The following is a 21,277-nucleotide window of genomic DNA, read 5'->3' as shown; positions in this document are numbered from 1 at the left end:
AACGGCTGGGCCCGTGAGCCATGGCCGCTGAGCCTGCGCGTCCAGAGCCTGTGCTCTGCAACGGGAGAGGCCACAACAGTGAGAGGCCCGTGTACCGCAAAAAAAAAAAAAAAAAAAAAAAAAAACAATAAAGTAGTCTCTATGCACTGAAAAAGAGAGGACTTCCAGTCTCCTATGGCCACATCTGGCCTCCAGCATCTGTGCCCACACACTAGGCTCCGCCGCCTGTCTATCTAGATGATGCCACCCGACCAAAGCCAATTTCTCTATTTGAGCCCTAGATCGCGCTCCGGCGGAAGCAACTCAAGGACAAGGCTCCAGAATCCTCTACTCTCTCTGATATGTTCAACTTCTACTATTTTACTTCATAGTAAACAAAAACAGTAACAAAAACAAAAGGATTTCTCCAATCTTAAAAAAGAAGCAAGCTCACACCACTTCTTCCTCCAGCTATCGCCCCCTTTCTTTGCCCCCGATGCAGCTAACCCACCAAAAGAACTGCGTGTGCTTGCCACTTCCAGCTTCCCTCCTCCCATTCCCTTAACTTTGCTCCAGTTATGCTTGGCCCTGCACGGCTCCACTAGAACAGCTCTGGCCAAGGTCCTTTGCTAAAGTCACTTGTCTGTCCTCATCTCCCCTGACCCTCAAACACCCTCAGCCCAGCTGATCACACCCCACCCCCGACGCCGCCCCGTCTGCACCTGGCTTCCCTGAGCTACAGCACTCCATTCCTCCACCTCCCCGGCCCACCTCCCGCAGGGCTCCTCCTCTCCACAGGCCTCTCAGGGCTCCGTGCCTCAGGCTCACTTCTCGTTCCTCTTGGTGACCTCACCTTGTCCCAGACCCAACAACTCCAAACTCACATCCCTGCTCAGACCCAACTCCGCAAGTCCAGACTCCTCCGTCACCACCTACAGCAGCCTCCAGGCCCACACGGGACCTGGTCCCACTGACCTCAGCCCCCTCATCACTGCTCAAGCCTCTTCACTGCTCCTCAAACGCACCAGGCCTGCCTGTGCCCTTCCCTGGCCTGAGGCGCTCCTCTCCCAGGCATCTGCTCCGTGAACTTCTTTCCTTACCTGCTTCAAGTCTTTGCTTAAACCTCTCCTCTGCATTCACCCGATGGGCACTGCTTCGGCGGGCAACCCTGACCTGCCTTCTCCAGTCCCCCTGCCCCTCTTACCACCTCTACTCTCTCATTTTCCTCCCAGCACTCATCACTGCCAACATATATGCTTCACTTATTTATTAATGGTGATTATTACCTGCCTCCTCCCACTAGAATGTAAGCTCTCCAAGGACAAAGGTCTTTGGTCCACAAATCAATCCCAAGCACCTAGAACAGTGCCTTGGCATATGGTGGATGCTCAGTAAATATTTCTGGAAAGAACGTATGATGAGAAACATAATTAAGGACCTAGCTCAAGGCTTGGTACACTGCAGGCACTCAATAAATAAATTACTATGGCTGCAACTTGCTGCCAAAAGAAAACAAAGCCTAGCAAAGCACAGGGAGGCAACACACCCTCAACAAACCCAGCTGTTCTGAGCACAGCTGTATCGCTGACAGAAGGGCTCTCCAAACGGCGCCTGCGGCGGCACCCAACCTCCCCCAAGTGTCCAGCACAGACGGCCGGCCTCCTGCGGCTCCCATCACATGTCGGCAGAGGGCCACTATCTGCTGCATCCTCTCCAAACTCAAAGGACAACCTCAAACTGACCCTCACCTGGAGTGAGAGAAACATCTCTAGTCAAGGTCACTGATGACCTCCCAGGTGCCTAAACAACAGCTGCTGAGAACTGAGCTGGGCAGACAGGGGCCGGAAAAGAAGTGTAGGCTTTCCGTAATCAAGGGGGCTGGGCTACCGAAAATCCATCTGGTACAAGAATTCACATCGGAGGCACTGAAAATCCTGGGGTGCGGGTTTCAAAACAGGGTCAGAAGCCCCAGGGTAAACGTGTGCCTGTGAAAACAAGGCACACAGAAAGGGCAACACTCGGAATAACGGAGACACCTCACAGATCTTTCGATAGGGACAACAGAACCACCCTACTGGGGTCCTTGCCTGCTAAAGCCCTCCTGCTCCTCTGGCGCTCAAGGCCAAGGCGGCACCTGTCACTGACCCTGCTCTGCCGCAGCCCCCCACACCCCCGCCCCCGAGGCAGCAAGCCTCGGAGCTGACCCCAGCCCCACGCCATGCTCTGGAACACCTAGGAAAAGGCATTCTCCACCTGCCTGCCCACAACGCCCTCCTCCCCCTCAGGAGCTCCCGTGCCCTGAGGAAGTGCCACGGCCCTGTCCCCCAACCCACCCGGCTTAGTCTCTGCTTGTCCAGCCTGCAGAATCTCCACCTCCTCTCCTCCTGCCCTCCCTGCCCAAGTCCCCCCTCCCCTTTCTGATCACGAAACACACGTGACAAGGGGCAGGGCGGTGTCTTCTGTAGAAAGAGCACAGACTCTGGAGTTGGACAAGTGAAAGGTCACAATCCCTACTCGAAGGGCTGTGAAACAAACGTCTGAGGGAGAGTGAAGTGCCTGGTGTGTGCTCAGAACACGGTAGCTACTCCCTCCCCCAAGGGGAGCCCCTCCTCTAACCAGGTTCAACCCTCTCTTGTCAAGGCAGTCATCAGCTCCTGGGCAGACCTGCATCTTACTGTGTGTGGCTCTTAACGTGCTTTGAGTGCTTTGAGCCTAAATGTGGGTCCTAAAGGCCCCGCCGAATATAACCTCCTGCCCACCTTTCCATCTCCTCTCCCACCTCAGCTCTCCATCCCGAGCGCCTCCTGCTACGGTACTTTCCCAGAAATGCTGAGCTTTTCCCTGCTCCTGTGACTTTGACAAAGAAACACTGTCTCAACCGTGTGCACACGGAAGACACTTTCGAAGGCCTGCTGGCGTGGCAGCCCTGTATTTCTTTCTGGACCTCCCCAGGGCATTTGCTGCTGTGCTCGTATCTCTTTTCAAACCCTCATCACACGGCACAGTACAGGGATCTGCACAGCCACCTCCAGCTGTGTGTGCCCATCTTGTACCTTCTTGCCTGGCACTTGAGCTCAACACCTTGATCAGGTCCCCCCTTTCATTTTCACAGCTCAGAGGAGGACACCCTCAGCTCATTGTGCAGACAAGGACACTAAGCCCCAGAGAGGCTGAGTGGATGGCTTACCCAAGACCACACACCAGCAAACAGGTAGATCAAGAGAACACCAACCAGTGCTCCATCCAGGTATCACAGCGGTGCATGTGTGTACACATACACACACCCCAGAAGCTCAGATATACAGCAGGTGTTTTCTGTATATCACTAATGCCAGGTCAAAGTCACCAAGAATATTGGCAAGCACATTTTACAGAAAATTCACAGTGACAATGTTATACCTCAATTCACTGATGCTAATTCTAAAATGGTCAAAGCAGTAGAAAACTACAGTCAGGCAAAAAAAATAAACAAATAAATAAATTAGACATTAATATGCCTGCCATGTGCTGGGTGCTTCCCATCCATGTACATTTATTTCCGCCCCATTCAATCCTTTGAAGCATGAACTTATTTCTGTTTTCCAGAAAAGAAATCTAAGTTCAGAGTCCCAAACCCCATATCATCTTTGTATCCCTTGCAAGCTACTTAACCACCTCTTGCCTCAGTTTCCTCACCTATAAATGAGAATTATTACAGTACTTACCTGAATCCATCAGCTTTCAGTGCAGCATACAGAACCCACTCTAGGAATTTTAAGCAGAAAGGGATTTAACTTAAGGAATTAGATGATTTCAAAACTGTTGTAAGGGCTGCGGTAGGTGCCTCTCAACTGGGCCCCCAGGAACGGCTCCCCGAACAACACAGAACTGACGCACCAGGGGAGCTGCCACACCTGAACTGCCACTGGAATGGAATGGAATTCCAGAATGCAGGAGGATCAGGAAGCCACCACAATTCCTCTCAACCCTGGGATGCAGAACGCAGCCACCTCCTGCACCGCAGCTGCCTCTACACATTCAGGAAAGGGACACGGGGAGGATGCTGCAGGGAAGCCTCACATCTCTATGACATCACTAAACAGCAGAAAACAGCCAAAAGGGGAAGAAACATGGTCTCCGCCTGACTTCGGCCTCAAATCTTTCACAAACGGGACCTAATTCATGCCTAGAACCCTGGCGGCAAGCATCTCTGGGAAACACACATTTTTAACTCTCTGGCTCCACAGTGCAGGAAAGGCCCCTAGAAGGATGAACAAGCCAGCCCATCAAATCTAACACACCGCACTCCCTCGTGTGGCAGTTGAAGATTAAACAAGGTGACCCCTCAGAAGTGCTGAGAATGGCACCCGGCAAGCACTGGACATTGTGTTACTCCCTGTGCCAAGGGCTCTGGCTGTCATGTGTCTCTGAAGAGCGTCCACCCTGTTGGTAAGCTAACTCACCTCCCTAAAAAGAAAGCAGGGGACAGATATGTTCCTTAGCACTGCTCATGTGGCTTTTCAAATGATCAAATCCCAAATGCCTAGGTCAGTACAGGAACTAAAATTTTAGTTGAGCACTTTCCCACTGAGTCAAAGTGCCCATCTAAAGATTTATTTTTCTTAAGCCAGTGGTTTCAAGTTTTTTCACACTCCCTTTTTAAAAAAGTGAAATCTTATGGGAAACCCAACAAAAGCAGAGAGCAGGGCCAGGAATCCAACCTGCTCATACTGGGTATGTGCTCTGCCCAGAGCCTCACCTATAGGATGTCGTTTAACCTCCACATCAACTCTTCACAAGAGGTACAATTAACCCCCTGTCACCCAGTACACCCTGGGGACCACAGAGGTTATTAAGGAAGTTTCTTGAGGTCACACAGGTCAAAAATGGCAGAGCTGAGGTTCAAACCTGGGTCTGGGCAGCTCCAGCTCTGAACCACCAACTCCTCTGTCTCTATCTTTGAATTACAACTCAGTGCCAGGGCGAACCAGACACAGACTGTGCCCACAAGGACCTCTCAGCCAGGTCAGGAAGCAGACCGGAAAAATGCTTCATTACAGTCCTTTAAACACACCCAGGGGCTCCACAGCTCCCAGCCGTCCACAAGCTGTTCCCTCTGCCCCACGTCTTCGCTTGGCGAGCTCCTTCTCACCCAGTTCAAGCATCGCTTCTCAGCAAAGGATACTCAGGTCATCGCTTCTAAGAGCTTAATAAAGGGCTGCACAAAAGAAGATGTAAGTGGTCAAAGCTAATTACCACCTTCCAGCCCAGAGCAGATGAGTAGCCTTAAACCCTGGGCGTCACAGAAATCCCAACCCTATCTCCTGTGGAAAACAAGCGTGTTACTGAATTCCTCTCATATTTGCTGTCCAGCTTTTTAGATAAAGGCTGTTACACTACACTGGGTGCAGAGGAGCCCTGAACACAGTCCCTCTCTTCTATATAAGATGAGGATCCTGCTCAAAATATATTACATTAGTGGAAGTTAGCCAATATTTTATATTAAGTTTTTTTTTTTTTTTTAGTATTTATTTATTTATTTATTTATTTGGCTGCGCCGGGTCTTAGTCACAGCACACGGGATCTTCCTTGAGGCACGCGGGACCTTTAGCTGTGGCACGTGGATCTTTGGTCGCGGCATGTGGGATCTAGTTCCCTGACTAGGGATCGAACCCGGGCCCCCTGCATTAGGAGTATGGAGTCTTAGCCACTGGATCACCAGGGAAGTCCCTGTAGTAACTTTAAATGGAATAAATCTATTAAAATATTGAATCACTGAAACTAATATAATATTATAAATCAACTAGACTTTTAACCAAAAATATGCATATGTATATAACATTAGTAAATTTCCTTCAAAGAAGCAATTAAATACCAACATTTACAACCTGCTAGCTCAGCAGTTCTCAACAGCTGGGTGATTTTGCCCATCTCCCCACCCCAGCCCTCCAGGGACATCGGCGCTGTCTGAGGATATTTTTGGTTGTCACAATTGGAAAGATGCTACTGGCATCTAGTGGGTAGAGGCCAGGGATGTTGCTAAACAGCCTTCAATGCACAGGACAGTTCCCACCACAAAGATTCACCCCTCCCCAAATGTCAACAGAGCCAAAGTGGAGAAATCCTGATCTTTTTCAATCCTGGATTGATCAAAGTAAAGCACAATATGGGGATAAGAACTAGAGAAAGCTTTAGAAAACATATTTTTTAGAAATGATAATATTTATGTTAGAATCACTGACAGCTACTACTTACGGAGGGCCAGGAAGTGCGCTAGATGCTTCACCTATTTGATCTCTAACCTTGCACAGTAGTTTTATGCCCCACTTAAGGCTCAGGGAGGTGAAGTAACTTGCCCATGGTCACACAGCTATTACGTAGGACAGCTAACACTGAACCCAGCCAGCCCAACTCCTGAACCAGTGCTCCTGACCTTGGTACCCCCAACACGCACGCGTGCGCGCGCGCGCACACACACACACACACACACACACACACCCATGTCAAGACTCGTGCCCCCCACCCCTGCAGTGTGTGTCCATCTCCCCCCCGGAGGGAGCTCCTTAAGGGCAGGGACTATCTCTAAGCTCAGGGTGGAGTCTCCTAAAGAGGTGCTTACCACAGTCTATGTGAAGGAAGGGGCAAAGGCACAAACAGGAGCTGGGCCTGGGCTTCCACTGGGCAGCGGCCGGGCTCAGCCAGCGCCCCCGGCACTCCTGTTCCTGACTCGTCCAGGCCACCCTCATCAAGCAGTCAGGTTCACCAACAGGTCTGCTCCCTCAGGCCCCAAGTTCCCTGACCACCTCCACCGCTTCCTCTGAGCCCCATTCTCCTAGACTGGCCTTCCACAATGCCGCCCACGCTGCTTCCTACAACCTAGAAGTGGACTCGGTGAGGACAAGGACAACAGACGGGCACGAGGGTCAAGGGAGTCGCTGGGTTGAGGGGACAGAGTGGAGACATAGGATGACTCAGAAGCCTGGGCTGGGAACCGCGAAGGACCAGCTCCAGCCCCAGCCCTGCCCTCAACAAGAACTCACACGGTCCACCGTCCTCAAAGTACCTGCTGTGTGCCAGGCCCTGCCTATAAACTCACCTGTAAAATGTTTAGTAGGTTCCAGACATTTTTGCACAGAACCCCCTTTTTCCCCTCAAAGGAATTATGGACTGAAACTCTTCTCTAACACTTAAAGACTCTAGGACAAAAAATTCACTACACTTGGCCCACGATATCACACATCTTGATTCACTTGTCATTAATAATCCACCTGCTTCCCAAAGGTATTTAATAATGGCTCACAATAATAATGTCACAGTCATCAAAACAAGGGGAAGGAGACAAGAATTAAGAAATAAAACAAAGAGACATTTGATTTCTGTGGCACAAAGCCGAGAAAGATTTTCAAGAAACAATCTGCAGTAATTGATGGTGTTTCCTTTCAAAGGAAATGAGGCTCCAACACAGACAGTAAGACAAAGGCAAGCAGACAAAGCAAGACGCAGTCACGACCATCACAACAAGCAACTGATGCTTCAACGTTCACTCTGTCTGAGTCCGTACTAAGGCTCACACGTGTCAGCCCACTTCGTCTCCCTGACCACCGTGGGAGTAGGCCTCATCATACCCATTTTGTAGATATGAAGCTGAGACAGAAAGCAAATGACAATGGGGACAATGCAGGTAAGAGTACAAACACAGTATCAATACATCAACAACATAATAGGCATCCTGTGCTAGGCTATTTACTAACGCTATTTTAGAGATGAGAAAGTTCAGAGAGGTGAAGTAACTTGTTCAAGGTCACACAGCTAGAATGTGGATGCAGATCTGCTGAATTCCAAAGCTAAGCTCTTTCCTCTATGCTGTTTCCCAGCCACCCCCATTTTCGAGCAAGGTTTCCCAAATTTGCCAAGAACCTCAGATGATTCTAAAAACCTGTCTCCAAAGCCCTTCCCCTGAGATTCTGATCCTGGAGTTCTGGGATGGAGCCTGAAGAGCCGTATTTAACAGGCACCCAGACGGTATTCATCAACAGGCAAAGTTGAAGACACTGATCTGAGCAAAGGGAACAGTTCAGCCACACAGATCTGATCTGCAGCAGCGCTGTTTTAGGGCTATGGCCTCAGTGAGGATCGTGGGTCTCCCGCATGGTTCTTGGGTTCCTCCCACTGAAGGCAACCGTGGAGTCACTGAGTTCTGTGGCCAGGAATTCTCCTAGGAGTAGCACAATACCTGTTTGTGGGTGCATCAGAGAGAAGAGGTGCCCCATAAAACCACAGCCCCCATCGGAGAGCTTCTCACTCAGGACTGGTCTCGGCTCATCCAAGACGACCCCACCGTCAGACGATGACTGAGCCGAGGCAGCCGTAAGTGGACGTGCACGCCCACAGCCACAGAAGCCCCGGCTGATTCAAGCCAGCACGTCCACCACCTCGAAGGGACACCCGTACTGCCAAGTGTCCAACACAGGCTCCGCTACAGGCACAAACAGGGGCAGCCAAGTGGACCACGGAGGCATTCCTACCTGCCAGGCCCTGGGCCCAGGCCCTCCAGAGAGCTGCTGGGGAGCAGACGGCCCTTCTGCACACAGTCTCCAGGGCCCTCGGCCCTTCCCGGCGGCACTCCACAGTTTGGGAGTTCACGTTTGCCTATGTGACTGACTGATAGGTCCACGTCCACCACCCCCAGCCTGCAAGCCCACCCAAGGTCAGTGCCGAATTACTCCTATATTGCCTGTCAAGGGCAGAGCCCAGGACGCAAACACAAAACACTTGTTGAACGGAAACACGAGGGCACAAAAAAGAGGCTGTAGGAAGGGCTGCACAGGGCTTAAGGTGAGACACAGGGACGCCAGCATCCCGGTTCGGTGCCTGGGGACGGGGCACCACAGGGAGTGGGGTGGATGGCCTGGTCCTAACACAGGTGGGAACGCGTGTGGCCGCGGTGCAGTGACAGCGCGCATCTCAGCAGCAGGCCCAGGGCCAGAACACGGACAAAAGAGCACAGCCAGGCATGAGCACAGGGCACGCATCCAGGGGCACCCAGAAACACCGGCCCTGGGTTGTGCCAGCAGAGGCTGGAGTTACTAAGTCCGACATCGCCCTCGCCAGCACCCTCCACTTGGCCCAAGAAACTCAAGTTATCAGCATAAAGGGCCCTTTGGAGGATAAAGCTGACAAAGGCTGCTGATCTGGTAACAGTGGCCACTCACAGGTCAGCCTCAGCCACAGCAGGTCAGAGGCCAGGAAGTGACAAGAGACTGTGCGAGTGACAGGGACACAGGGGTGACAGCCAGCAGTGAGGAATCAAACAGCAGAATCACCAGTCCTGCGCACAAGTCCACAGGACTCTGGGCTACTGGAAACGGCATAATTATCTGTACGACAGCGTCTGCTCTGTGGGCAGGAAACACAGGACACACTGCAGACAAGAACAACAACGCAACTGGTCTGAACTGAATAACCTGGCTCTTCTAGAGAGATAAAGACGGCATTACCTTGTAAAGAAGTGACTAAATGGTCCCAATATTTTCAATTTCCTCCCCTCCTCAGTTTCATCAACACAGTCCTGCTGGCGTAGGTCATGGGTTTCCTTGATGGAGCTCAAGGTGACATCAGTAAACTGTGGGTCATCGTCATTCTCCAGGGTCACGATGGCACTGGAGCTGCTCGTGACCACGAGGTCCAAGATGTCCTCATTGCTGACGGACAGCGTGGTTGACAGCTCTGTGCCGAGACTGGACACGCTGCAGACTGAGACATTGTCGCTGCGGTTCAGGGTTTTGGAGGTGGGGCTGTAGAGCTTCACCGAGTCATAGCCTGTCCTGGGAAACGTGGAGGACTTCCGCACACTCCGTTCCCACTCGGCACTGCTGGGAGCTGGCGGCGCGCAGGAAGGCAGGGGGCAGGCGCTCTGGCAGGCTCGCTCAGGGATGATCTCCGACTCGGACTGCTTCCTCTTCACATGGACCACGCTGCAGGGGACAGGCTCCGGGTTGCCGATCTCTAGGGTAGGGATGCCTGAGTCCACCGATTTAAGGCTGTGCCGATCTTCTAAAGCACCAAGTTTCAGCTGGGGCCCATACTCAGGCAACGAGAGGGATCTGGGTGCCTTGAGATTCAACTGTTGCAGGTTCTGAACGTGGTTTCCTGGTCGACCGTCCAGAATGCCCATCAAGGCTACGCCATTTGTAGTGGTGGAAAGGTTTCCATCAGTCATCTTGGTCCAAGGAAAAACTAGAAAAAACACCAAAATGGAAATTAGGACAGTGAATATAAAAGCCAAAGATGCAATTCCTCTGACGCACGTTCAAATGTTCTGACACCCCTTTTAAAAGAGGAATCCTTGAAACAAGTTCTACATACACAAGTTTTAATTCAGGGCCAGAAGCTAGAGTTTTAACATATATTATCATGATATAAAACAACAAGAAGATAACTCAAACAAAGGATACATCTAGGGTAAAAATATATAAAATAACCATCTTTATCATCACCATCACTGCCCCCAGTCACATCTGTGATCCTCAAGACAGCACTGGGAGTGTGAGGGCTGTGCCGGGCAGAGAGAAGGGGTTTTGCTTTCCATGTTTTTTAAAATGATAAACAGGATACCTCTGTCAAAAGTATGTGAATTCATAACCCATACATAAGTCAAGGTTCAACTTGTTCTGAGACAGCACAAAAATCAAGATGCCTTCATCATGACAGAAAAGAAGATGAACTGTGTATGCCACGTGCAGTGAGATTACCCCAAACACATTCAAGTTAGCCATAGGTCCCCACAATGTTTTAGTCACCTTACTCAGGTCTACAAGGCGGGGCATATCATCCCCTTTACCATGGAAGAAACTGAGGCTCAGGTCAAGAAATGGGTCCATGGGACTTCCCTGGTGGTGCACTGGTTAAGAATCCACCTGCCAATGCAAGGGACACGGGTTCGAGCCCTGGTCCGGGAAGATCCCACGTGCCACAGAGCAAATAAGCCCGTGCGCCACAGCTACTGAGCTTGCGCTCTAGAGCCCGCGAGCCACAACTACTGAGCCTGCGCCCTAGAGCCCGTGCTCCGCAACAAGATAAGCTACTGCAATGAGAAGCCCGCATACCACAAGAGTCCACAAGCCCCCGCTCGCCGCAACTAGAGAAAGCCCGCGCGCAGCAACTAAGACCCAACGCAACCAAAAAAAAAAAAAGAAAGAAAGAAATGGGTCCAGGATCATATTGCTATTTAGCAGCAGAGCTGGGACCTACAGGACTGACCCCAAAATAAGCCATAGTAGTGGATGAATGGTGTAGTTTGGGGTTATAAAAACCCAGGTCAGAAGGCTGGCTCAGTGAAGACAGATGATCAATAAAGGAAAAAATAAAGGCCATGAACCTGCAGTAAACACCTGAGCAAGGAGAGTCAGAGCTGCCGGTGACTCACAGGCCCTGTCTATGGTTCTCCGGCCTAAGACTGGGGTATGAGGCGCATCAGCCTAGACAGCACAGTCCCCTGTGGACTGAGAACCCTGGGGTTTGTTACATTACCTTCTCCTGTTCTTTTAAAACATCAAAAACTAAAGAAACCTGGTGGTGCATTTAAATTTGATCCATGGAATAGAAACCACATAAAGAAGGGAACTTTGGGCTCAGTCCTTCCTGGGTTCTAATCCCAACTCCACTAGATTGCCTTGGGAGAATTAAATAAAGTGCCATGAGAAAGGCATTCAGCAGGCGCCCCCCACCGCAGGCACTGTTAGCAGCTGCTATCATAAAATAGCAAACAGTGGAAGGTCTGAAGCCTGGCAATAACACTGATAACCACTCCCTTTCGGGTGTTATTTTCGCTTTTGCAATGAGCTTCCCGCTCCCCTTCAGGAAGCCTGCCCTGCCTCTCACTGTCAACACGGGCAAAGCAAATTCATTAAAAGCAGAAAATGGGGGAGGGGTAATCTCCCTCCCTCCCAGACATTGAAGGAACCAGTCACACAGTGCAGCACTGGAGCAAAAACAGAAATAAGAAGGAATGAATTCAACTGCGGAATTCAGAAATAGACTGAACTATGTATAAAAACTTGCAATGTGACCCAGTGAGTAAGAAAGGATTATTTAATCGTGGTGTCGTACTAATTGGTTATCAATTTTTCTTGGAAGGTAGAACTACACCACAACAAAACTACAAGCAAAATTAGAGCTTAATACAAAAATGAGATTATAAAGGTATTGCACAAAATAAAGTGCTTCCCTAATCTACAGAGCAAAAACTCAGTTCATCCTCTGAAAGGATCTGGGCATCACCTCACCACATGGGAACCTGTCTTAACTGTTTTGCAGTTCACACTGCCCTGAATTTCCTGGGCTGTGGCCCCTACCCTGAGTCCCCAGCCCGGAGTTCCTCCCAGGCAAGGCCACAGCAAACTGTCTCTGGAACCCTGCGCTGGGAAAACTCCCGAACCAAACTATGCTGTGAAACAACAGGATTCACAACGGGAAGACACAGGAAGATAAATCTGTATACCAATTTGAAAGTTCTACTTTTTTGTTTTTTAATTAAGAGGAAAATCCAGCAAGAAACATTTTTAGCACATAGCTAAGAGCTAATCTTTGGCAATGTCAAAGGTAATGAGAATTAGCCAAATACCATCAACACACCAACAGGTCAAACTGGCAAAAAGCCATGAACACAAGAGGAAAAACTCACAGAAAGCAGAGCTGAGACCCTCTGACAGCCCCAGCTGAAATTCTGGCCCTACCACTTACGAGCTGGGGAGATACTCAACCTTTCTGAGCCTCAACTTCCCTCCTCCCCAGGAGTAAAAGGGGGCGATACCACATACCTCACAGGCTGGCTAAGGATAAATGAAATGAGGTTTGGTGAAGCACCGGCATACTTCTACCTGACACAGTAGGTGCCCAATAAATGTGAATTTCCTCCACTTCAGCCACATAAAGAGCTGAAGTACCTGAAAAAAAAAAAAAACCATGAATTTAAACTGAAATTTTGACACTAGAATAGGCAGCAACATGGAACAAGTGTGTGATGTGAACCCAAGGATCCCTTCTCCTCTGAGTCGCCAAGATGGAAGCACAGGGAAGAAAGAAACAAGGTCGGACAGAGTCCAAAGCCGCTTGGCGGTGGCCTCGTTCTCCGTATTCTCTCCTCTGCCTTGGGGCCACAGAGAGAAGCCCGAGGGCCTCTTCTAGGGAGAAGCTAAGGGACCTTTGGGGCCTCCGATGGTTCCAAGCCCAGCTTAAGTTCCTTAAACTTGAGGAACAGCCTCAGAGAACAGCCTTCGGAGAAATAAACCTAAAAGGGAGAAAGTACTTCCCCTTGCAACATACTCTAAGACCAAACTCGGCAAGGGCCAAGGCCAACTGTCCTCAAGCCCTTTCACCTGGTGCTACCAGTGCCATAAAACCAGAAGCCACGCTCCAGAGCACCTGCCTTCCGACGGGGCCCTGCAGGGGGAGGCTGCACAAAGCGGGTGCTTCCAAGAGAGGCTGCAGGGTGGACTCTGGAAGCCAGCCAAGGAGACCAGCTGCGGATGGCCTGCCTCCAAATCACACGTTTTCTAAAGACAGAGTAAGCCTAAATTCCCCAAGCCGGCCCAGGGCCCTCTGGATCCGTCCCTGCCAGCCACACTAGCCTCATGCTGTCACCCTCATCTCTCTCAACAACCAGCCGTCCCGCGCCACTGCCACAGGTACTCTCCCCAGCTCTGCCATAAGCGCCCCTGGGGATCTGGGAGCGTGTGCCACAAGGAGACACAGCATGCTTCCAAGGCCGCTCCTCTGAGAAGCCTTCCTCAACTCCCCAAGGAAGCTGCAGGCCCTCCTTCCTCCTGAGTTCCTTGCGGCCACACCCCACCTACAGCAGTTTCCGTATCTCTCTCCCCTGGCTCCTAACTAAGCTTCAGGCGGGCACATGCTAACAGTTTCTGGATACCACTGCCTGGTCAAATGCCTAGCATGGTTAAGGATTAAAAAATCTATTTGCAGGACTCCCCTGGCGGTCCAGTGGTCAAGACTCCACGCTTCCACTGCAGGGGGCATAAGTTCGATTCCTGGTGGGGGAACTAAGATCCCACATGCCATGCAGTGCGGCCAAAAAAAAAAAATTCTATTTGCTGAATTAATTATAACTAACAACTACATTCTAGTTGTGGGCAGGTTTCAGGGGCAATCCATCCAAGAAACATCTGTTGAGAGCTGGGTTGTGTTTCAAGAACAAGGTGAGCAGGGGAGGTCACAGAAGAGGAAGAAAATCCATCACGCTCCCAGCCGTGCGTGCAGACAGCAGACCCAGCAAGTGAGCGGTGACCGCCCTGTGCACCGTATCTGCTGCTAGACTAAACAGCGACGAACACTGTCAACACTTGACGGCTCAGGAAAGTAAAACGAAATTTCCCTCTGCAGTTGTTTCCCAAAGTCTCACACAACCCCCTGTGCAGTGGCCGCCACAGCATGCGACCTGGGCTCTCGGAGTCACCCAGGCACAGCCCGGCACCAGATCCAAGTCTGATGATGAGCAGCCATCACCGTCCGGAGGAGAGAAACACACAAAACATAATGCACAGAAAAGAGGAAGACCTTTTATTCCAGGCAGCAAGGCCACCCGAATTTTATTTACCTGCCACAAAACTAGTTCTGCAGGAAGCAAAGAGGAAAAGTGCTCAAGAGACTCAAACAACCTTCACTCCCAGGGGCCCGTCTTTAGTTTAGTACAAGTCAGAGAGTGGAGAGCAGCTCTGCCAGTGACTCTGAATAACGCTTTGGAAAACAAGTCCATCTTGAAGCAACAATTTAATTTTCTCCTCCTTAAAAAGTAATGGGACTAAGTCTTGACCAAGCCTTCATAAATAAAAGAAACAGTTTATGAAACCAAAACTAAATGATTTAGTTAGGGTCCCAGGGGAAGAAAACTCCACTCACTGGTGGCTTCAGGGAGGAATAGCTCTGCCCATCCATGCAGACATCCTCTGCACTCCTCTCCTCTCCCGTGGCTCCTTCCTGCCCACGGGGCACGTGCTATACACAGCCTCCCTCATCCCAGCTCCCCTCTGGACACTGCGGAAGAGAGCAGCCCCCTCGCACCCCCATCAGCACGAGGACAACGCCACTCTCCCTGATCCTCCAAGGAGGGTGCACTCATCTTCACTGCCAAGGCTCCTGTCAACCCAGGCCTCCTGTCAACCCAGGCCTGCCGCTGCTTGCTGTACCCTTCCGCTTAAGAGTCAGGCGCACACGGCCCCTTTCTATCAGCCATGGCCTGAGGGCACATCTGTCACAGATCCAAAGTTTCAAGACGGCAGGAACTAGGTCTGCAAGTCCTGACAACACCAGAGCACCACCATAGGGAGGGTGGGAGGGAGGGAGAAGCAAGAGGGAAGAGATATGGGGACATATGTATATGTATAACTGATTCACTTTGTTATAAAGCAGAAACTAACACACCATTGTAAAGCAATTATACTCCAATAAAGATGTAAAAAAAAAATTCCCAAATCAAAGAAAAAGAAAATAAAACTGCTAAAGGTAAAAAAAAAAAAAAAAAAAACTACAATTTCATGAGTACCAGGCACTGTTCTAAGCTCTTAACATGCCACTCTGTTTCAGAGCCCTCAGCAGCCCTCTGCGCCAGGTATTATCCCCACTGCACAGAGGAGGAAACTGAAGCACACAGCTTGCCCAGGTCTCCACTTTCACTTGGCAGCAGCTGGGGCCTGAGCCCAAGTCTGTGACCCCAAAGCCCCTTGGTAAGCTTTGCTACTTACAGCCCTAATGCAAACATCAAGCACCTCCTCAAATCCTCATCCCTCCCGTGAAAGAAGAGGATTTCACAGATGGGAACAATGTTGGGCTAAGCCAGAGGCAGCAACTTGCCCAAGGTCTTGCAGTGAGGGTCCCACCTGAGTCTTCTCTCTCCAACACCTGCGTCACCCTCCAGAAGCCCTCTCAGGGGTCCTTCACGTTTCCTGGTGAGGATGCTGGTGGAACCGCCAGACTCGCCACAGGAGTGGCTCCCTCAGGCCTTCACCTCAAGCCTGGACCAAACACCAAGGAGAACCCACTGACCTATGAGACATCTCCCATGAGAATCAGACATTTGTGTAGAGGGCTCACAAGCACCAACCACTGTGAGTCTCTTTCTCTTTTTAATTCAAGTCCTGGCTTAGGCAGAAAAGAGCCTGGAAAGAAAGGCATAGGACGTTCTGGATCTCAGGCGCCTCGGCATTAACAATTAACACAAGCAGCTGCCTCTGCTCACCGGTGCACGCTGCATGCTGGGACTATGTTCGGTGTCCACACCCACCATCTATGATCTATGTAACCTCCCCAGCAACCCCCAGAGCTGAGGACACCGTCATCACCATCTCACAGACAAGACCGAGGCGCAGATGGAACGCAGACTGAAGTGGTCCTGCTGGGGCTGACCTGGAGCCTACGCTAAGGTGCTTACTCTTTCCACTGCTGCACAAGAGGCCTAAAATAATGGATTAATGTGCATTACATAGAAAGGGAAAGTCGGGACTTCCCTGGCGGTCCAGTGGTTAAGACTCCATGCTTCCACTGCGGGGGCGGGGGTGATCCCTGGTCAGGGAACTAAGACCCGGCACGCTACGCGGCTCAGCCAAAAAAAAAAAAACCACAGAATAGGAAAGTCAACTAGAAAAGTCGTTTGTTTTTTTTAAAAAGAGTTATTCTTTAGGATAAAAACAATCCTAAAAAAGAACTTCCTAGAAGCCCTCTGGAGGGTGCATGGCAACTTTGAGGCACCTGGAACTCAACACGATGTAGTTCAGTAAGTTTCCACCCATCAGCAAACCAGGCAGAAACTGGCGTTAAACTGCTGAGGGTCTCCAGGGTCCTTCCCAACCCTAAGGAAGAGATATTTAACTTACACCGCCCAAAGGTGGTGATGTTTAAAAGGCATAGGTGGGACATTTTAAATTAAGGACTTTCAGTGCACAGGGGAGGTTTCCCCTCTACCCCAAAATGTTTCAGCTTCATAACAGTGATTTACCAAAACTAATCATCGTAAGTACCTGTAAAGTGACCGGGAGGCAACTCACAGGTTAGAAAGATAGTCCACTTAACAAAGCCAACACAATTTATAATCTTAATTATTAATAAGACAAATAAGTTACTGAATATTTACCAAACACCAAACATATTAGGAGCTATCACATGCTCTAATCATCACAAGCCTGCCAAGTACACCCAAGAAACTATGAGATTCAGAGAGGCTGAGTGACACACCCAAGGTCACACAGCAAGAGAAACAGGATTCAAACCGGGTCTGACATCAAAGGCCAAACATGGCTTGCTGGAGTGCTTAAAAGTACAGACCCTAAACTTTGTGATCATCGATAAGCTAAATACAACAATATTTAGACTTCTCCATATGTATGTTAGACCTCAATAGAAAAGTTTTACAACTAAAATACACAAGGGGAAAAAATAATGCAGGTTCTGGAGGCAGACCGCGTAGGTTCAAATCCTGGCTCCTCCGCCTAGCAGTTGTGTGACCTTGGACTAGTTTAACTTCTCTGTGCCTCAATTTCCACGTAGTAAGAGGGGGACAATAATAGACCCTATTTCATTAGGCAGTTGACAAGATGGGGGGAAGAAATCCACATAAAGCCTTTAGAATCGTGCCTTGGAAGATGCTGGCTGGCATCACTCTTCCCCGGGCACCCCACACGGCCAGCCAGCTCAGGCCCCCTATTTTAGCAACTCATTTGCATAAGCAAGCCCAGACACAGCCAGTCTGCACAGCCTCACTGTACGGCTTCGCCCTGTCACCAGCATCTCTCCTTGCACCTCCGCTGCAGCACTGACCGAGCGCTGGGCCTCAGCTTCCCCATCTGTCAAATGAGGTGATTAGCCCAGCCAAGCTACCCGAGGTCCTTCCAACCTGACAATCTAGAATTCTAAACCCAGACCCTAGAAACTTTATACCCTCCCTACAGCAAACATTAACAGACAACACGTACCCATTTTCCTAAAATCCTCTTTTACATATTAGGTATAAATGTCTGGTGTGATGACAAATCTTCTCCAAGGTCTCAAAGCTCCGTGAGCACCCACGCCATGCTGGGCAGGCATCCTCTGTGCTGAGGGTGAGGACGTGACCGTCAGAAGCTCTGACCAACAGGGAAGACAGATTCTTAAACACGTTGCTCTGATAAGCTGTGTCCTCTCTGTTGAGAGGTCTTCAGCAGAGCACAAGAAAGGGGAAGTGGAGGTATGACAGGCAGGAATTCACCCGCTGGACACAGGGGAGTAGGGCAGTGGGAGGGAGAGATGGAGAAGTGGAAGGGCAGAGGGGTGGAGAAGTAGAGAGAGGGTGCCTGAGGGGAACTGCAGGGACCCGCGGAGGGCAGGTGAGGCAGCCCTCATGCGGAGCACGAGAGGGTGGGCTGGGGGCAGCCTATAAACACTCAGTCTCGCGAGCTCAGCGAGCTCAGCGACACGCAAAGTGCTGAGCAGGGACCTGCCAGGACCTGCTGGGGCCGTGAAGGACACCGAGATGAGGGAGCCTGGCCCCGTGACCTGCCTCAGAGTGAATGTCATCCCTGCCTCTCTCCAGCTGGGTGACCCTGAACCGGTTACCAGACCGCCCTCGATGTGTCCCAAAGGGTGCATTCACTCAATAACCCTGAGCCCCAAGAACATGCCACGTTCTCACGAGGGCTGGAAATCAGGTGGAGCCCACAGTCTCAAGGGGTCACACATACCACCACCAAGACAGTAGTGAGACAGCCTTGGTTGTGGGGTGGGAGGGCGGAGCAACCCAGGTGGGACAGGGGCTAAGCAGTTGGGAAGAAGCCCTATCCAAACCTGAGACACGGGTTGGTACTGGCCAGTTAAACCGGGCCAGAGGAAGGGACTGCTGTAAGGTCTGGCCTGGTCCATGCACAGCCCCTAACAGTGCCCAGCAGCCACCCATCCTCCACAAAGGCGGCCAAGACAACGGCGAGGTGCCAACAGCCTGCAGACACGGGCCCCAAGACACCGCCCTCCCCCGTAAACGAAGGGCGTGAGTCCGTGCCCAGGAGCCTCCTGCCCACAGAACTTCCCAAAGCCAAGCTTCCACTTCCACGTCCAAGTTGGAGCAGATGGCGCCTGTGCAACTTTGAAACACACGCGGCTGCCTGTGGCCCGCTGCGCAGGCGCGAGGTCTGGGGTCCGCAGGCCGGCGATGCGGCCTCGTGAGGAGGAGCCTTCCCGGTGGCCGCAGCCCCCCAGCTCTGAGCCGCCGCCCCCCGCTCCTTCCTCGGGGCAGCTCCCTGTCCCCATACAGCTCCTGCCTCTCAGCCTCCCGCTGGGAAGCATCCCCAGGCGCGGGTCCCCGAGACTGAGGGAGCTGTAGTCCAGGTACGGGAGCCCCAGAAGCAAAAGGGAGTCCCCGGCCTGGGGAGTAGGCTGTCCCAAGAGAAGGGGGGCGTCTGCGGCCCCAGAACAGGGATCTGAGAAGCAAAGGGGTCGGGAGCTACCAGGTGGACCCAGAGGTGGAGGGGGTTCCAGGCGGTCGGAGGCTCCGAGGTGTGGGGAGAGGGGCTCCGGCGAGTCGGGGGCTGCAAAGTGCCGGGGGTCGCAAGGGTCGGGGGCCCTGAGGTGGAGGGGGTCCCGGCGGCTGGGGGGCTGCGAAGCGGCGGGATCCCGGTGTTCGGTGGCCCCGACGCCGTGGGGGCTCTCATGGGTCGGGGGGCGCCGAGCCGGCTCCTCTCCCGGCCCGGGAGCCCCGCGCATCTGAGGGGGAAAACTTTTCGTCAAGTTCCGGGAAAGGAGGGGGTCGGGGCGCGCGTCTCACCGAGGAGCGGGCGAGCCGAGCAGCCCCGGGCCCCGCGATGCTCCCCGTGCCCCACGCGCTCCCCCGGCGCGGGAGGAAGCGGCGGCCGCGCGTCGAGGGGGCGCGCAGGCAGGACCCAAACCCGCGCGGCCAGCTCCGCCCCGCCTCAGGCCGCCTCCCCGCTCCAGCCGACGCTGCAGCAGGTGGCAGCGGCCCCGCGCGCCCCGGCGCCCTCCCTCCCTCGCGGCCCGGCCCTCGCCAGAGGCCCTCAGTACCGGTGTTAGCGCGGCTCCGACGCCATCCCCGGGGCCCGCGGGCCCGCAGCCCAGGCCCTGCGGGACCCGCAACTTGCGCGGCGAAGACACCCGGCGCTGCAGACGACGGGCCGGGCCGGCAGGTGCCCGCGAGCCGCCCGCAGCCAACAGCGGCGCGCGCCCTCGCCCCGCCCCGCGCGCCCTCGCCCCGCCCCGCGCGCCCTCGCCCCGCCCCGCGCGCCCTCGCCCCGCCCCGCGCGCCCTCGCCCCGCCCCGCGCGCCCTCGCCCCGCCCCGCGCGCCCTCGCCCCGCCCCGCGCGCCCTCGCCCCGCCCCGCGCGCCCTCGCCCCGCCCCGCCCCCTGCCTGCGCGGGCTGCTCTTCCGCCTGGGCTGCCTCGGCTAGCCGGGCTGCCGCCGCTCCTCGAAGTCGACGCTCGTCCCGCTGCCCCTCCTCCGGCCCGTTCGCCCGCCCGCCACCGGCCTCGGAGCGGCGTTGCCGGACCTTTTCTCTCCCGAAGGGCAAGAGGAGCCGCGAAGGGAGGCCTGAGGGGCTTTTCATGCCCGCAGATACCCCGTGGACACCCATCAGGGTCCTCCCTACCTGGTCGGCTCCACCCGCGGCCATCTTGGAAGTGGGAAGCGCCCGGGAGGGGGAAGGGGCACGAGCGGGCAGCGACCAGGCGTGGGGAGCCGAGCAGCGGAGCGCATCGATGGGCGCCCCTGCCCCCGAGCAGGTGTGCGGGGGAGGAAGAGCCGGGCCCCCACCTGGCCGCAGGCGAGAGGCCAGGTGGGCAAGATCCGCGCTCGGGCCCGGGACGTATAGGCTCGGGAAAGTCGCTTTGAGGTCTTCCCTGCCGGGCCTTAGTCTGTTAATCTGTAAAACGGGCTTTTCTGTTAGTTGTCTTTTATCGAGCTGTTACGCAATGCATAGCGCCGTGCCTGCCCAAACTTGTCTGCACTTAAGCATCTCCTGAGGATCTTTGAAAATTTCAAAGCCCAGGCCACGCCCCAGGCCAACTAAATCAGTCTCTGGAGGTAAGGTGCAGTTTTGGAAGCTGTGTAATGTGCCGACAAGTTTAGGAGCCGTTGGCCTAGCGTTCATGTGCATTACTTCCCATCAATATTGCACAAACTCCAGAGACAGGGTCTGTGATCAAAACCGTCGTACAGAGTGGGAGATGAAGTCACTTACCCAAGGTTCAGGGCTGGTCAGTAGCTGAGAGGGGTCAGAAGCCAGATGCCCCACCCCAGACCGCCTTCCAGGATCATGCAAGGTCCTGAATAAGAA

General features: G+C 52.8%; 1 protein-coding gene across 5 annotated transcripts in view; it reads right to left on the bottom strand.

Annotated features, from left to right (window-relative positions):
• Positions 1–20,668, bottom strand: part of TBC1D14 (TBC1 domain family member 14) — a 106,819-nt gene extending 86,151 nt beyond the window's left edge. For 2 of the 5 annotated variants that reach the window (XM_081253915.1, XM_081253917.1), the window contains exons 1-2: positions 20,011–20,135; positions 9,456–10,194 (exon numbers count right to left, since the gene is read on the bottom strand). In XM_081253915.1, the coding sequence (XP_081110041.1) occupies positions 9,456–10,177 (722 nt within the window). In that variant the 5' untranslated portion in view covers positions 10,178–10,194; positions 20,011–20,135. Of the gene's footprint in view, positions 1–9,455; positions 10,195–12,776; positions 12,903–20,010; positions 20,136–20,590 lie in introns of those variants that run through there. The other 3 variants (XM_081253916.1, XM_081253918.1, XM_081253914.1) reach the window with 3 other exon arrangements.
• Between the last annotated feature and the right edge of the window lie 609 nt (positions 20,669–21,277).

The sequence above is a fragment of the Mesoplodon bidens genome (assembly GCF_964165515.1).
Source record: "Mesoplodon bidens genome assembly, chromosome: 1".
Taxonomy (NCBI): Eukaryota; Metazoa; Chordata; class Mammalia; order Artiodactyla; family Ziphiidae; genus Mesoplodon; species Mesoplodon bidens.
This window is presented reverse-complemented; position numbering and strand designations above follow the sequence as displayed.